Source organism: Arachis stenosperma, chromosome 6 (assembly GCF_014773155.1).
Source record: "Arachis stenosperma cultivar V10309 chromosome 6, arast.V10309.gnm1.PFL2, whole genome shotgun sequence".
Taxonomy (NCBI): domain Eukaryota; kingdom Viridiplantae; phylum Streptophyta; class Magnoliopsida; order Fabales; family Fabaceae; genus Arachis; species Arachis stenosperma.
The window spans coordinates 141,766,446-141,784,772 of record NC_080382.1 but is presented as its reverse complement, the minus strand read 5'-3'; the positions used below and the strand labels follow the sequence as shown (position 1 = coordinate 141,784,772).

The 18,327-nt window shown below is 32.2% G+C and overlaps 2 protein-coding genes across 3 annotated transcripts; both read right to left on the bottom strand.

The window, feature by feature from the left end:
• Positions 1-4,317, bottom strand: LOC130935463 (protein PLASTID MOVEMENT IMPAIRED 1-RELATED 1-like). Its single transcript, XM_057865219.1, has 3 exons — positions 4,098-4,317; positions 1,404-3,864; positions 1-1,046 (listed from the first exon to the last, which is right to left on the bottom strand). The coding sequence occupies exons 2-3, from the start codon at positions 2,543-2,545 to the stop codon at positions 116-118; spliced, it is 2,073 nt and encodes a 690-aa protein (XP_057721202.1). The 5' UTR covers positions 2,546-3,864; positions 4,098-4,317; the 3' UTR covers positions 1-115.
• A 2,274-nt stretch (positions 4,318-6,591) lies between these two features.
• Positions 6,592-14,235, bottom strand: LOC130935441 (uncharacterized). Of its 2 annotated transcripts, XM_057865189.1 has the most exons (12): positions 13,991-14,235; positions 11,679-11,853; positions 11,452-11,535; positions 10,972-11,213; positions 10,597-10,840; positions 9,776-9,855; positions 9,524-9,608; positions 9,068-9,199; positions 8,883-8,996; positions 8,553-8,600; positions 7,830-7,899; positions 6,592-7,186 (listed from the first exon to the last, which is right to left on the bottom strand). In XM_057865189.1, exons 1-12 carry the CDS (start codon positions 14,146-14,148, stop codon positions 7,095-7,097), a joined length of 1,524 nt encoding a protein of 507 aa, XP_057721172.1. In that variant the 5' UTR covers positions 14,149-14,235; the 3' UTR covers positions 6,592-7,094. The 2 variants fall into 2 exon arrangements, with proteins under 2 accessions (XP_057721172.1, XP_057721173.1); XM_057865190.1 differs by lacking the exon at positions 11,679-11,853 and having other exon boundaries at positions 13,991-14,194.
• Between the last annotated feature and the right edge of the window lie 4,092 nt (positions 14,236-18,327).

Sequence of the window (18,327 nt, the reverse complement as noted above, 5' to 3'; positions counted from 1 at the left end):
TTCGTATAACTTCATTCCCAGATAACAAAATATCTACCAATTAGTATAAACTATCTACAAAGAGGAACATTTTTTCCCCTAAATTGGCTAACATGGCATGTCAAAAAATTATCTGTTAGTTCAATTTGGAAAAGATAATATCAGGGTTCCGAATGTGTACATTTTCAGCACTAGTCCTCTTGTTATCATGAACACAAGAAATGCTCCATAAAATATCCTCATTCAGCAACTTGTTGGTCAACAATGGGAACGATCTAACGATTGCCTTTGACTTCGAAGTTGAATGTTTAGTAGTACTACTACTATCCATGCCGGTGGTGCGCAACCATCGGAATGCAGATTGCCGCTGAGCTCCGGTACCCCATAGTTTCCTTTTCCCGGCTTCGTTGGTTGTAACACTGGCAAGATGAATCTCACTGGTCTTAAATCTGAACTGGGGTGCTGAGTTTTCTACATCATTTGAATCATTTTGCAGGGCCTCATTCTCAGCTCCCTCATCCTGTCTTTCAAGAAAAATGCTGAGGGATCGCGACGATTCATCATCGTGTATGTGAACCCTTTCGACTTGAGTTAAAACCAGCATCGGAACGCCAACAGGTTCGTAATTTCGTAGGGGATCCCTAAGCTGGATCATGCAAGCCACTGTTATGTGGTTTCCAAAGAGTCTGTATTCGCTGCCATATATTCTTACCCTGTCCATGGCCTTTTCCAACACTTCATCGTCTAATTCTGATATTTTCGAATGATGAGCTTTAAGGACCTTTAAAATTTGCTCCAAATCTCCTTCAATAATCCCAGAATCCAATCCCAACCACTGATCCAATGTCACTGACAGACCTATCAATCCATTAACATCAACAATCCCCGTATGCTGCTGGGGACGAATGCTTGATGGTGCCGCCACAGTCGACATGCCAGATTGTACTCTTAACCCTTCTATCAAAAGGGTTTCAATCATACCAATAGCTATAGGAGCTATAGCTTCTAGGGATAAGGAATTGAAGTCTATGCCTTGATTAATTACATAACCATGTGGAAATTCATGCCTGCAATAACATTTAAGAAAAGGAAATCAGAAAATATAAAATAGAAGCTAATAATATTTGAATAAAACTGTTGAGTTTCACATTGTGCAGTGTGTAGGAATATGACCAAATAGCCTTTATAGAAATAGCTTCGGCCATTCTCCCCCTTTGAACTAACTTCTGGGGCAAGAATATTGGTCACCAATTAACCGGTGAATGTCTAGTACTTCAAACTCCATATCAAAATTCCAAGAGAAACAAAACAAACATGAATATAAGATGGTAACTTGAAAATAATAATAATAATAATAATAATAATAATAATAATAATAATAATAATAATAATAATTCAATAAGGCCACTAAAGCACTTCCTAACCTTCTAGGAGATCTCATGTCAGTTGTAGCTTCCCACGCAATTCGCTTAATCGATTTTCCAGTGATATCTTGCAAAGGCATTAATTTGTAGATATGATTATACAGATCCTCAACTCCATCAGATGCCATATGCAGAAGTATCTCCAAAACATCATTACCCATTTCTGCAGGTAGAATAAGTGGATTAGAAGCTTGAACGATTAGCTTCCCACCATTTTTAGCATGTCTGAAGAGGGAAGGACTCATGGACTTGAGAAAGCCTCCATCCTTTGTTTCAACAAATGAACCAAGCCCTTCTTCAATTGAAGGTAACATCAATGATTCTTCATTCGGTAACTCAATTGGACTTCCAAATCCACCGGACCACGTTCCAGGAGAATCTTCAAAGTCCTTTTCATTTAATCCCCATTGTTGCATCAATGAGTCGGTCTCTAGATCTTCAAGCATTTTAGCATTCCTTCTATGGAGTAATAACCGACTCGCCCTTTCATGATCCTCCTCAGCAGATTGAATAGTTAAAGACAATTCAGAATCCGCAGCAAAATCTTCCCTACCCTCTCCAAGTGTATCTATATCTATTCCCAATTCCTCCTTATTTGCATCGAAATAAAGACTGAAGTTACCTGAAGACAGAGCCTCTTCTACAAACTGGCTTAAAAGCTGTTCTCTAGGAGATTGTGGATCACCATGGCAACCCAAGTCAAACGTGTCACTCTCCGTAGCAAGCATGTTCAAGAAATCATTTGCCACAGATTCAGTGAAATCATCCAAGCTATGTGACTTTTTCAATGTTCTATGTGTTTTATAATCAGACTGGAGACTCAACTGGTGTTGTTCGTGATGTAGAAACTCATGCATTGGCCATAAAGCATCCAAGTTATCTAAAACTACCAACTCCGGTGATGTCTCATGAGCTGTATCCACTGCTTTCATGGAAGTTTGATCGGCACATGTGCTACTGCAGTTAAGTTTGCTGTCATCTGCAATCGCCCCGTTCAAGCAACTATGACATATGTTATCCCTTGAATCACATCTTGTGTTTCTGTCTAAATCTATGTCGTCGTCCTTAATAATCTCATCCACATTAATGATTTCAACCGTAGATACATCAATTGTTTTAGTTCTTTCCTGATCAGGTTGCATGGAATTACCATCTGATGTTTCTACACCCTGTTCAATAATGGAAAACTCAGTGTCATCAGACTCTGTGTCATCACACTCATGTTCAATGATTCTTCAGGAAACTCCGATTTCAGAGGAATTTTGGTCCTAATTGGTTCCAAATCTTTCGAGTCTATCCAGGCTGGATCATCCAAGTACTGCTCATCAAGTTTCTGATATAATAAACTGATTGACTTCGAAAGACCTGAGCCAGAATTCAGCAATAATTCATTGCACGATGTTGCATCATCTGAATCAGGGACAACCAATCTATTTTGCAGCTCATGAGCATAGCTCCCAGATTGCCAAGACTTTATGTCCCTATTGCTATAACCAAAATCCACAGCATTGTCTGCGGTACTAGACCTGCTAGCCTCCAAATTAATATGGTTGAGAACATTTGGATTGCTACCACCGAATTTCATCAATTCATCATTTAAGACTTGATAACTGAAACTAACATGTAGGCTAGCTCCCATAGCGCTTCCTGCCAATCTAAAACTTGTGGTCCATTTCCCTGAACTATTGTCGCCCCTTAATGCCTCCAAAGTTAGAGGCAAAAGTCTTGTGAGATCTACCTCATGATGCCCTATGTCAACTTGAGGTGCCCCAACAATAGAAACATAAATCATGAAACGCTTAGAATCATACTTCACGGAATGACTAGTCCCACTGCCGCTACCGTATACCGAGCACTTATGGGCCAAAGTTTCATCAAACTCAACAGCACCGCCAAAAACCATTGACGAGCGTGTCTGCAAACTGCTGTTTTTCCTTTTCCAATGAACACGCAAACTAATGCCATTGAAATTCGACGGCAACCCTTGAACCGAGTGGACATGGAGATTAAAACAACAATGGAACTTCTGACTACCAATATGGGTCAAAGCTTTCAAGGGCTTCTTCCAATTCCATGCTGAAGACAACTTCTTGTCCTTAACAAACAGATCATCCCTAACATATCCTGGAGCAAATTGAACTTTTGGCTTTGCTACACGAGTTTTCTCAGCAGATTTGGATCGAATATTTGACGAAGAGAACAAGCCCTTAGAAGGGGCCTTGTTCAAGTAAAGGGCTCTGCTTATTTCCTCAATGTCACGCAGTAACCGACCATCTTCACAGTTAGCTTCTCCAACATCACCACCATCAACATCTTGATCCCCACACTCAAACTTTGATTTTATCATCTTATTGGCATTGAAGATTGAACAAATTGGTAAATATAGAAAAACACCTAACAAATTCTATCAACCCATCACACTAGATGTTTCACGGATGAATCAATTTAGGATATTCGTGACCTATAACAAAGTAACAAACCATATAAATTACAATCAGATATAAACACAACCACCATAATCATCATATCATAGCTCCTAGCTAGGATACATCAAAATACACAGCAAGCAAGAATTCTGAGAAAAACCCATTGTTGTTCCGCAAAGAAAGTTACAAACTTTACATGATTTGAACCACTAATCTAAGAGCAATAAAGTAAAATTGAAAGTTGAAGCTTATGAATGAAAGAACTCACTGAAAAATAAGTATTCGGTGGTTGTGGCTGGTGCAGCGTGAATCTGATGGAACGAGGAACACCCGAAAAATTAGCTTTGGTTTTGATGAAACAGGAATTGTGATTTGGAACGAAATGAAGCGGTTTTGTTGACTCCTTGTTATGCTTGTTTTTTTTATCCTTTGCTTAATGCACTTCCAAAGATGAGGTAGGTGACTTTGGTGAGAAAGAATAAGAAGATGCAGACAAGCATGTTCTTCTTTTTGTCATTATTTTATTTTCCAAAATTGTCAAAATTTTTATTTATTTTATACTCTAATACGGTAATACCTATACTACACATATTCCATAAGTTTATAATTGTCAACATTTTCATTTATTTATTTATTAGGTAAAGTACATTTTTGTCCTTCAATTTGTCAAAAGTTTTAAAAATATCATTATATTTTATTTTGTCCTAAAAATTTTCAATTTACATCAAATATATTGTTGACAGCTAAATTTTAAAAAAATTTAAGATTAATCTAATAATAATACATGAAAATTATGTTTGATTTGTATATTGAGGGTTATAGTTATAAAATTATTGTTGAATTGGCTTTAAATTTTTTAAAAAATTAGCTGCCAATGATATATTTGATACAAATAGAAAATTTTTGGAACAAAATTGAAACAAAATAAAATTTATGAGTATTTTTAAAATTTTTACCAAACTTCAGAAACAAAAAATATACTTTACCTTATTTATTTTTCCAAAGTTAGGAGTGAGACTCGAACCCACAATTTTTAGGTGAGTATTGAAAGATATGTCAACATTTTTATTTATTTATTTTAGACTTTAATAAGTTTTTAATTTTTATAAAATATTCAATCTTTGTATATTTTGTTCCTACAAATCTTTTTTATCAAACAAGTATTTTTTTAAAAAAAAAAGCATTTTCGATTATTCGTATCAATTTTTAGTACACTACTAAGTATTATATCTTCCTTTTATAATATAAAAAATAATTTTTTCTTTTTTTATCAATCACTTAATATTATAAGTAAAAAATATACACATAAAAATGTATATAAAAATTTTGATATTTTAATACATATTATATATTTATGAAATACTGTTATTTAGAATTTTTTTTTTTGGTGACTACTGTTATTTAGATTTGAATCAAAACTAATGACAGACAAACTTTTAAATACATTTTTTATTTTTTTATGCATATGTTCTTTAAAAAGACGATTGGTGTACGGGTTTCTTAAGTGCATATAAATGCACATATTTTTGGAGGAGATTTACAAAAAAAAAAAATCATGCATTTTTTAAATAATTTATTCCACTACACTACATGACCTTTTATTTAACCATACTAAGTTTTAGACCGAATGCAAACAACCTCTAACAAAAATTGCACATAATTAGTTAATTACATGCCCTAAGTCGGCTGAATCACCGTATAAATAAGTAAATAACCAATTGTACAAGATATATGTAGCACGGTTGAAGAAATGAAAACGAGAGATTTTATTATCCTATATAGGATATAAAATATTAAAATTCTCTGGTCAGATGACAATATTAATAGTGTGTACCCGTGTAGTGTGTAATGCATGGATGTAATGCCTAAAATTAAGACTTAAGAGTTATCCAATCCACTTAACAAAAAAAAATTCTTACTTTATTACACCTAATCCTTCATATTTTTCAAATTATATCTTCTCAATCTTCTTTAATTATTTTGTGATTATCAATGCGAACCTCCAGTCCTCCATGGTCTATATAAATAAGAATTTTTCTATAAACACAAATGGATGATAAATTTTTTTCTCCGAACACTCTCTGCAACATTTGCCTCTAGCACATTCGTTCTAATGGCATTTGAGAAAGTTAATAACAAACGTCCTTTACGGAGTATAAACCATACTTGAATTCAATCACCTATTCATTCAAACCATCTTCAAGGACACGAACAAAAGCAATCAAGTGAGAATTTCATTTTATGAACTGAAATTCGACGCCCTAGTCATATTGGTACATATGCATGTACTCTTGCACAAGTTGTGAATTGTGATTCTCATATTGTTGATACAAAAAATTGTTTAAAGCTTCCTTTGATCATAGAATCGCACTACTGTAAATCCCTTGAACAACCCACCATGAAGAGCTGCATCTACTCCCAAAATTGAGATTATTGATGAGCTTAATCGACTGATTTATTTGTGAGTCGGAAAAATCTAAGCAAAACACATATATATACATTCAGATTTAGTAAATCCTTTCTTCTCGTTCTTGCTGTTTCTTTTTATATACAACTTTATCATTCCCTTCACACACACACACACACACATAAGGAGATAGTTAACATAGGGAATACTAAATAGGTCCAATTCAAAAGCAAATGTCCAATCATACGTGACCCTTTTTTTTCTCCCTTTTTGGGTATGACATTAAATCATAAGTGAGCAAAGATAGTCATGAATCGCCATGAAGAAGAAAATGAAGGTGAACAACACTCACAAATAATCCTCAATCAGAATTTCTTCATAGATAAACGTGTGCCTCTTTCCCATAAATGTATACAACATAAAACTGAATAATTTCATCAGGATGCATTCTTCTAAGTTCCTCGGTCATTTGTCTATAATTTAACTATTAAAACATAAACTGCCACTAGAGAAGGCATGGCTTAAACATGCCAAATTGCCAACCTGGGCAGCCATGGAGCACTCAGCTTAGAGAATGCTGTTCAACTACTTACTGTACACACAGTTGGAAACTTAACTATAAGAGAATATGATGTTTTTGGCAAAATATTTAAGCCCAAGGGGGTTTACTAGAACCTCAAAGATGGGCTTAATATGCATATTGCACAAATTCCTAGTATTGTACCGGCAACGTCTTAGATGCACCAGGATTAAGGTAATCCAGAGGTACAGATTCGAATCATGCACTAAGCTATCTATTATACACCAAATTTGAATCATTGGATTACCTTGATGCATGGTATGCATCGTTGCATTGTCCTATGGTAACATGGGATCACCGGATGATGCAAGCATTTGCAATCCCGTTTCCTCAACTGGCCATTTAGAAGAAATTTCTTGCATGGACTCTCCTGCAAATTTACAATTAATTTTAGCTTACCCAACAAACAAAATGGAAAGAGTTGATTAAGATAGAAATACCTAGGCACACAGCACATGGTTGTAAATGGAAAAAGAAATTTACAACGGACCCATTAAGAAATCAGCTATAAGTTTATCTCAACTTACTTTGGTCATCCCAACTACTAGGGACAAACCAAATAACCTTAGCACTTACTTTGGATTCTGTTAGGATCTAATTCTCGGTTTTCACTTTCACCCTCACTGGGTTTCGTAGTCCCAATTTAGAGCTTTTAGACTCAATTTTCAGAACCCCATCCTATTATGATTCAAGATGACTTGTGTAATTGTTTAGTCTTCTATATTACATTCAGTGAGTGTTAGAATAATTCGACCCAGCAAGATCTTGAATGTGGTTCAAAATCTTTACAAAAAACTTTCCGGCAAAGAAAAGAGTTTATTTTTGTAAGGCAAATTAAAGGTTAAAAACTTTTAGCCCAAGGATACTACATAACTTTGTTAACTGAAGAATCAAATGAAGGTAGCTTCACAAACATACAAATTTCACATTTCCCATAGCGAAATGTGTAAATAACAGATTTTCAAGTTCAACTATGCAACATTCTATAAGAAATAACAAGCTGACAGTCATACCTTGACACAGCCCTTTTACAGCGTCGAAGTTTTTGTAAGTGTAACCAACAAAGTTTAGATCTTTGGGCATCTGCATGAATTAAGTGGAGGTGGAATATCAAAATATACAAAATTACTTGTTTAACACAGTTTGATTATTTACAGAATATAATTGAATTGTGGGAGAAAGAAAAAACTAAAATGAAAAAGTTATTGAATGGCATATTTAATGGATTACTAAAATAATAAGAGAGAAAATTCTGTACCACTGTTAATAGTTCTGCCTATGATTTTTCTAAGCCTATCTCCTCTATCTATAGATGTTCTTAGTTCTTACTATCTTCTGTCTGATCTACTTTCCTTACTGATGCCTCTTCAAATCTTTTCCACACTGGTCGAAACCACTAAAGAAGGTATTCTACCATACTTTCCACAATGTTGCCACCTTAACTTTCTCTTCATATATCCATCCCAAATTCTATCTTATTTACTGTATTCACTAATCCATCATAGCATCCTCATCTTTGCTATATTTAACATATTTTCTTCGTGGTTGTTCACTGCCCAACATTCAGGCCTATAAAATATCACACTGGTCTTGTAGCTGTGCAGAGTTTATATTTTTCATATGTAGTATATAATTTTCGAAAACTATTATCACTTGCCACTGCACTGAGCTACTAACTATCATATGTAGTATATTTTTCACAATAGTATACAAAAATCAATACAAAGCAAGTGTACCTTCCGGGAGGTTCCTGATCCAAGCCTTTCGTTTGTTGGTGGATCAACCTAACAATTTAGAGAAGAAGCCTCTGTGAAAATCGGTAGGATTTGGCTAAAAACACATACAAGATAATAAGAGGAACTGTGATTGATATAATGCTCCTAGTTTTAACTTCTTAGTCATATAACCAGACACTTTGCTCATAAAATTGAAGCAACTCCTTTCAACTGATTATAAGGAAAAAGTAGACCATGGACAACATCTAAGAATTGTCAGATTAGATGGGATAGATTATGGTTCATAGAAAAGAGGAAACAATGACGATGGCATAGAAAAGTTGTTAATACTTCATCAAATTTCATGAAGTTCTGAGTATCTAGCTCTCCAACAACTTGTGGTTTGAATGCTGCCTCCATTTCATACAGTTTATCCCACTCTACACCATTGAACCAAGGATGAGCCTGGTCAAAATATAATGAATATTAGTAGATGAATAAGGAAAAATTCGACACAGCAATAGTGAACACCTTACCTTGATTTCATGCACCCCTCGAGTACCTAACCTATGGTCAACATCACACATCAATCTGCATATTAGATCCTTAGCTTCTGGAGACAACTGTGCATCTTCTGAAAACCTTAAGAAATTTCTCCAATGAACAATCTGCCAGCAGTTGATTGAATGATAAAAGAAAATTAGTATGAACAATGACTCATAATAGCAAAACTAGAATGGTGAAAAATGAGCAGCAGCCAGAAGAAGAAAAATGATAGTCAAATAAAGTGTAATAAATAAATTGGTTGGATACAAATTAGACTATCGTCTAATAGTTTGATTGTAAGTGCAATTCTTAGGTTTCACAACAAAACACTATTGTAAAAAATAGGAACACTTAGATTGTTAGTTTGGATTGGCGTTTTTGAGTGAAAAAAGTACTTTTCTTAAAAAATAAAAAAGTAAAAATTTAAAGACAATTAAGAATGTTACCTTTCTGCAGGTAGTCATAGGGTTTTCCGAGTAAAATGGAGGGTAACCAACTAGCATTTCATACATTATTGCTCCCAGTGACCACCTGTTTGCATGAAATAAATACAACTGAATATGGGTATAGATATATAGAATATAGGAATAAGGTGGACATATTGTAAAAGTTTATCATGCTGGTCTAAGAAGAACAAGCTCAATAATTGTTTTCCGAAAAAAAATAATACAAGGTCAAAAACATTGGTAAGAACTAACCAGTCACATTCCATTCCATATCCTTTCTTCAGAAGTACTTCGGGAGCAATGTAGTCTGGTGTTCCCACTGTAGAAAAGGCCTTGCAAAGATAACAAGAAACATAACCGCCAAAAGGCATTACATACCAGCTATTAGACAAAAAGAAAAAAAGGAAAAAGAAATTATATACAATGCTATCAAAATGCAATATCACCTAGAGAGATGAATACTCTCTGGTAGCAACAGGAAATTTCTTTAGCATTGAATTGGATTTTATTACCACATGACAATTTTAAAGGTGCTAAATCCATGATCAAGTAATATGTTTATACAAAATATATATTTACAATATTCAGCACAAGTAACACTAGACTACATTATCATGTGCAGTTCAGTCTTATAAATATAACATAGCATCATGTTAATATGCAGAAAGATGATAGTGCTTTCATAGAATGACAGATTCTCATACCTAAATGAAAAACATCTTATAAAAAGGCATGGGATTCCATTCTACAAAATAGGATTTAATCTTCCTTTCCACAACACACATCATTAATTTTTTACAAGATGACAAGGACTAATTAAATTCATCCAAACTTCATTTCTCAGACACAAGTAAACAATATTTGCTCTTCATCTTCAGCAAAGCCTTTCTTGTCATGAAGAAATAAATAAGCAAAGCTGAACATTACTCTTGAGATAAGAATGTACATTCATATTACAAGGATCTTAAAAAGATATCGATACGTAGTAATTTAAGCTAAATAACATGATTGGCAACATATCTTCTGCCACACTGCAACAATATATCGAACTATCAATAAATTTTATGGCATACCAACTTTCTCCTGTTCATCTGCCAATGCTCAAGCTGCTCACGTGGATTTCTCCAACTGGTATGCTTATCCATGCCAGGAATAGATCCATCAATATCCATTGGCTCTGCTAAATTTCTGTCATCCATGACCTGATTTTCATGCAGTGTATACAAGGTGGTACAGTCAAGAGGCTTACAGAGGCCAAAATCTGAGAGCTTCATGTGACCATTTTTGTCCAAGAGTAGGTTATCAGGTTTTATATCTCTGTAAAGATGAAAATCAATAGAACTTCTTAGCACATTAAACCTATCTACATTACCACCTAATAAATCATCATCATCATCAATGAATAAATTAGGTCAACAACATCATAAGCACAGCCAAATTGAACAAACCTGTGAATGTAACCATGCCTATGAATAGACTCTATGGCTAGAACACTTTGTGCAATGTAAAATCTAGCAATATCTTCACTTAAGGTTTCTTCCCTAATTAGAAGAGTCATCATATCACCCCCAGGCAGATACTCCATAATTAAATACAAGTACTCGGCATCTTGAAATGAGTAGTAAAGTTTCACGATGCAATGACTGGCTACTTCAGCCAGCAAGTTCCTCTCAGCTCTAACATGTTCCACCTATAGAAAATGAACGATGTCAAGTAAGAAAAAGGGATACTATGCATTGTGCTACGGATCCAATGACTTGGCAATTATCCTAAACAGAGACAGTAGGACCTGATAATAAATCATGTATAGACTAATAAAAGTTTTCTACAACAACGAATTTAAAAGGACTATCTAGAATGAAAAATCAATACTGTATCCTTTAGATATTAGTAACTGATTTTGTTTAATCAGATAATATATATCTCACCTGGCCTTTCTTGAGCATTTCAGATTTCTTCAGCTTTTTCATGGCATAAATGTTTCCAGACTTTTTTTCCCGACATAGTCTAACCTGTAATTAAATGAGTTACAGAAGATAAGATTAATTATAAGCACAAAGTCAGAAAATCAATGCACACACCAAATAATGATTAATTGCATATTTAACAAGAACTGCTTCATGCACAAATACATATGCAAAGAGAAAGTCCGGACCTCTCCATAGGCCCCCCTTCCAATGATTGTTAAGAGCTCAAAATCATCAACACATATCTTGTGCCTTTTCAATCGCATATATTCTGTCTCCTTTCTCTCTAAATCTTTGATGAGGTTGATCCGTTCCTCATTTGGCACATCTGAAGAAGCTAATTTTCTTTCTAAAACCCAACGTCTATAATAAGAAAAAAAAATGTCAGGATCAGAAACACCAAAAGACACTGAACAAGAGATCTGCATCACATTGGAGACTACCGTAAGGAGGTATATTAAACATGGCTACTAACAGGGATCTCATGCAAGAGATGTGTAAATTGCATTATTAGCAATTCCTAATTCCTTTTTTTCTTTTGAAACTCACCAAAGGAAGAAAAAGTGCAAATGTTTTCCCTGATGAGATAAGATCACACTATAATTTCTAGAAGAACAACATGCCAACTATACGGCAAACACGCATTATGCCCTGTCTTGGATCATGCTTGTACACAGCCCATTTATTCTTAATCTCTTTTGAGAAATTTAAGAAATATGATGATCTCAAGTCATTCATTCGTGCCTACTAAAAGCACCTTGTTATAATGAGAAACCATCCAATATGGCAAGAAATTGGAAGAGATGTGTGTTTTTTCAGTCAGAGACACATGGGAAACTGAAGAAACATCTTGAATCATTAGCCAAGACCAGAAAGTTCAATCTATTGCATAGATATGCCATTTATGTCTAGTTAGGATATTGAGTTGGCCTATATGTGTGTATCATTATTTAGAAGCCATACCTTAATAAATTCTAACATCAAGTGCCAATTTAGTTGGTTACTGAATAGCACAAAAATAAGAGGTTTAGGACAAATAAGAAGTATAAAAACTACTAAAATTAAAAAATTGCAATCTTAGAGAAGTTCAATAGCCTTATTAATCTCCGTAGTCCCTTCAATGCAAAATAATTGTCCAGTTATAATTACAGATATCAGCATATGGATTAAGGAAATGATTGAAAACATCTTAATTTTGATAAATTTAAGCGAGTGTACAACTTATCCTTATTTTTTGTTCAATACTTATCATCTCTTTCCCCGTACCTTCTCATTCATTTTATAGGGTTACTGATGGAAAAAAATTAATTAATATTCTCTAATCTTTCTAAATGGACAATTATTTGGGACCAAATAAACTTTTAAGAAAGGACAATAAATTTGGACAGAGCGAGTAAATATTAGCCGATATATTTCTATTGGTCTAAATTTCTCTAGATCATAAATGATTGTACAAATTAGCATTCACCATTGACCTAATAAAATAAAACAAGAAATCCACATATGGATATGTATAACTATAAAAGGAGGAACCAATTATGTAACAAAATTAGATAGTGTTGTTAAAGACTATTGTTGTTGTGTCATTTCCAATGAGATGGAAAACATAACATCTTAGGTGATCAAAGGGGATAATATTTCTTGTCATTACCCTATTTCCTTATCTGGTTTGAGCCTAGTTCAATCATCAAAATAGATATAGCTGGCTAAGGCATTTTGGAAAATCTTAAACAATCAGAATACAACTTCCAGAATTTCGCCAGAATTATGTGACATTATGTTTAACCTCTGGAAAGATGAGCGAATTTCACTCTTTTAACTTATCCAACAACTCTCTTTTGGTTTTCAGCAACAATTCTGGATCTGCAACATTACTCTTCGTTGTTTTTCCCATTTTTGTCTTCAACCCAGATACGTAAAAAAGGCATTATTGCTCATACTCACCATCAAGTCACCGCCATGACTAAGCACTCCTTCTAACAGATGATTTTCCTAGGTTTTGGACTTCAGTACTGTCTTAAGCACATAGTTTGTATACTACGCGGTATCAGCTAACATTGAATCTCAATGTGTCCTCCTCATAAATGAAGCTAGATTGAATAGCAAAAATCAAGGATTCATTATTTCATTACACTCAATTGGAGCTTATATTACTTTTAACTCCTAAGTCCAACCTAACAAATCAAATAATTAACCCTAACAGAACATAAACAACAAAGGAATCAGCTGAACTAAAAAAACTATCAGCTACCACGCAACAACAACCGAATAAAGCATCTTGAATTAACACTACCTTTACCTCAATTAGCAATTTAGGATTGCGCACACAGATTCAACACATGCATTGCATTTTATTTTATTTTATTCAAAATCAGTACTATAGTCCAATTCAACACACCAGAGAGATCACAACGATTGAAGCGAATTGATGAGAAAATCAGAAGAGATAGTTGTGTTGGAGGTTAGGTTAGGTTAGGTTAGGTTAGGAAGGATAGGTTACCTTTCCTTGCGGTCTTGAATGTTCTTCATGTGGGTTCTGTAGTGGTTCTCGATGAACTTTTTGGCAGCAGCGACCTTGACCATGGTCAAGCTGGAGCCCACACTCTCTTCTTCTTCTTCGGCTTCTTGTTCTTTTTCATCAAGAAGCTCATCGTCCATGACCTCCAAGAATTGAAGAATGTGAAAGTGAAAGCTTCTTACTGCTTCTCTCTGCCACTCTTATCTAGTATTACTAACTCTGCTCTACTCTCTAGGTTTAATATCTTGCTTTTCATAGCAAATAATCTAATCTTATGTGATACATTAGCAAATTATTATTTATAATAATGTTTAAACTAATTACTTAAATAATTAATAATTTTCGAATTATAATTAAATATTGTTTCCTTTTAATAAATACTCAAAAATTAAAAAAAAAATTATTAAGGAGCAATAATATTTACTTCTTTAAAAACATAACAAATTACCAATTTTAAGGTTGTTAAAAGATTCAAACTTATAACAAAATAATTTAGAATGGTACTACTTGTCCTGGCCTTTTTTAATCAAATTCAATTAAATTGGTATAAAGTCTAGAAAAAAAAAATGCGTGTATATATTATTTTGTTTTTCTTTTCGCGTCATTTATAGTACACAAATTTTTGTTAGAAAATACAAAGATTTATTGATATAATACACAAATTTTAGAAATATATCACATAAAATTTTACATATAACACAAATTTATTGATATAACACAAATATTTATATGCATAATACATAAATCTTTGGATATAACACAAATTTTTATTTATATTTTGTTAATTGGATGACTCAATATTTTAAACATGTAATCCTTCAATAATTTCTATAATAGACTTCAAAAATTCTATGTTATGCTTATGCAATAAGATTTGTATGCTGTGAATACAAATTTATGTATTATATATATTTTATTAATTGAGTGTAAATGTTTTAGACATGTAGTTTTTAAAAAAAATTTGTATTGTATATTAAAATTTATGTGTTTTACACTAAAATTCATATATTATACATTAAAATTTATAAATATTTATAAGAGAAGAAGATGAAGACAATGAGAACGGTGATAATAATAATAAAAGAAAAAAAATTAACAATAAATAACATCAATAATAACATCAAGAAAAAAAAGATAGCCATAATAACAACAACAACAAAAAAACGTAAAAAGAATTAAAAGAAAGAAAAAGTAGTGTGAATTTTTATTTTTAAATAAATTAATTAAACTTAATTATGAAAGGATTAAACACCTAGCATTTTTGTATGATTAATTCCATTCCTTGGTTTGATTCCATTTCTTCTCAAAGTCCTGCTTGCTTATTTTTGAGGTAATTAATACAGACAGAGGACTAAGTTAGCTTTGGCAAGAGAATAGTACAAATAAAGCGAAGATTATTTTTGTGAGAGTGGTCTTGAATGGCTGAATCAATCTAATTTTAATTAGATGTTTATTTATGTGTTATTATTTTGATAAAAAAATATTTTTTTAATAAATTTTTTAATGTGTTTGATAAATTTTTAGTAGTAAAAATAAAAGTACTAAAAAAATTTTTTTTGAGAAGCTACCATTTATATTTTTTTAAAAGATTTTTTTCTTAAAAAAAATATTTTTTACATAATAAATTAACAAAAAAATATTTTTATCTTATTTTACCTAAATATAATTGATAAATAAAAAAATCTTTTTACATAAGATATCCAAATATAAAATTACTTTTATTTTTATAAAAAATCCTTTAAAAATATATCATTTAAAAAAAGGAAAATTATTCTAAAGAACCGTTAGGAAGATTTAATTATAAAAAGGATCTTTAATACCAAAATTAGTAAGAATGACCAAATGTTTTTATAATATTTAAGAAGACAAACAAAATCTTTTTATAATAAGAAAATAAATCTTTTTATAAAAAATCCTCTTGTCATGAAGGGTGTCCTTGAAGCTTAGCCCATACTGCTGAAGAAGCAAATCTATCTTCCAAGGCATTTGAAACTCTAAACAAGTAGTAGGATACTCTTGTTGGGTCAATTCTTCTCTAGCAGTTTTGTCAATAGGGTAGTACCCAAAACATGGCAAGCTAAGTGAACAAGCCATCTAAGAGCCATTTAGGCAGTAGTGCTCCAATTTTTATTTCAGGTGAATCTTGCACATATTAAGCATGTTTATATATAGGTGCACTGTGCACCACAATAGCGTATACATGAAACAATTTCGGATAAAATTAATAAAAAATATTAAGATATTTGAATATGCATTCATACTCTTGCTAATAATTGAATGGTAGATATTTATTATTTGATTATTTTTTATTAATTATTTATTTATTTTTTTTTATTTTTGTGATCTTTAGCTAACGAGAAAAAAAAAGGACAAAAGATCATAAAAATAAAAAATAAATAAATAATAAAAATTACTAAAATTAAAAAAAATTAAAAATTGTTAATATAAAAATTATAAAAAATAAATAAATAAACAGTTAAAAATTAATATTTTAATAATTAAATCTCTCTAACGATCTTTTAGAATAATTTTTTTAAAATTAATTAACTAATTAATCTCAAGTGAATATTCATATATATTTATATAGCGTTGAGAATCAAACAACATATATTAAAGATTATAAAAAATAATTAAGGATGTATTTATTTCTTTATAAAAAAATTTGATTCTTTTTCTTAAATATTATAAAAAAATTTGGTCCTTCTTACTAATTTTGGTATTAAAAATTCTTTTTAATAATTAAATCTTCTTAACGGTCCTTTAGAATCATTTTTCCTTTAAAAAAATCTCTTCTTTAATTTGTAAAGTGGTATACACCACCTCCAAAACTGCTAATTCAAAAGAAAAGAAATTCTTGCAATTAGAAGATTTTGTAACAATGCAATTTTCAAGCCATTGTTTGGTATAACTATCATGGTGCAATCCTACTAGGGTCACGAGGATAAAGTGATGTCTTGCGAATGTTATTCAGGCGCTACAGAAGAGTATTCCTACAGGCTCCAAGCCAATTCCAAAGCCACCATATGTTGGTGTACCATATCTGAATCATCAACAAAGCAATTAGTTTTTTATAGGTATTTCAATTTGTTGTAAATATAAATTATGTCTTTACAGAAAAAAAATGAGACTAAAATAATATAATTGTCAATAAAATATTTGTATATAATATGTCATTAAATATCATGCATGACAATAAGGATCTTAAGTCAATAGCAGTCGAAGAATATCAAAGGAAAGATTGGCCAAAATGAAAAAAAGCTATGAAAACTGAGTTATGAAGGTTGAGTTAGACTCACTTGCAAAATATGAAGTCTTTGGACCTGTAATCCGTACACCAGAAGATGTAAAACCTGCTGGATACCGATAGGTATTTGTGAAAAAAACGAAATGAGAAAAATGAAGTTGTACGCTACAAAATTCGACTTGTGACACAAGATTTTTCACAAAGACCCAGTATAGATTGTGAAGAAACATATTCCCCTATAGTAGATGCAATAATATTACGTTATTTGGTCAGTTTATCCGCATATCATAAATTACATATGCATTTAATGGATGTGATAACAGCCTACTTATACGGCTCATTAGATTGTGATATCTATATGAAAGTTTCTGAAAGATTAAAGATATCTAAATCATCTAATGAATATTCATAGGGGTTATACTCAATCAAATTGCAAAGATCTTTATATGGTATAAAGCAATTTGGACGAGTGTGTTATAATCATCTTATTGAGTATCTGGCCAAAAACGGATTCAAGAATGATGATATCTGCTTGTGTGTTTTCATAAAAAAAGCTGCATCTGAATTCATTATAATTTCTATGTACGTTGATGATTTAAATATTATTAGAACTCATGAAGAGATTCCAACAATTATAAAAACTCTAAAAGAAGAGTTTGAGATGAAATATCTTAGAAAGACTAAATTTTGTCTCGGCCTGCAAATCGGGCATACAAAAAATAGGATATTTATTCATCAAACAACATACATAGAAAAGATCTTGAAGAGATTTTATATAAATAAGTCACATCCATTAAGTACCCCAATTATTGTAAGATCTTTGGATATGGAAAAGGATCAATTCCGTCTTAAGGAAGAAAATGAAAATATATTTGGTCCTGAAGTACCATATCTTAGTGTCATTGGAACGCTAATATATCTTGCTAATAATAAAAGACCCGATATATCATTTGCTGTGAATTTACTAGCAAGATATAGTTCCTCTCCAATCAGAAGATATTGGAATGAAATCAAACAAATCTTTCGATATCTTCATGGAACGGTTGATATGGGATTGTTTTTTCCCTATGGATCC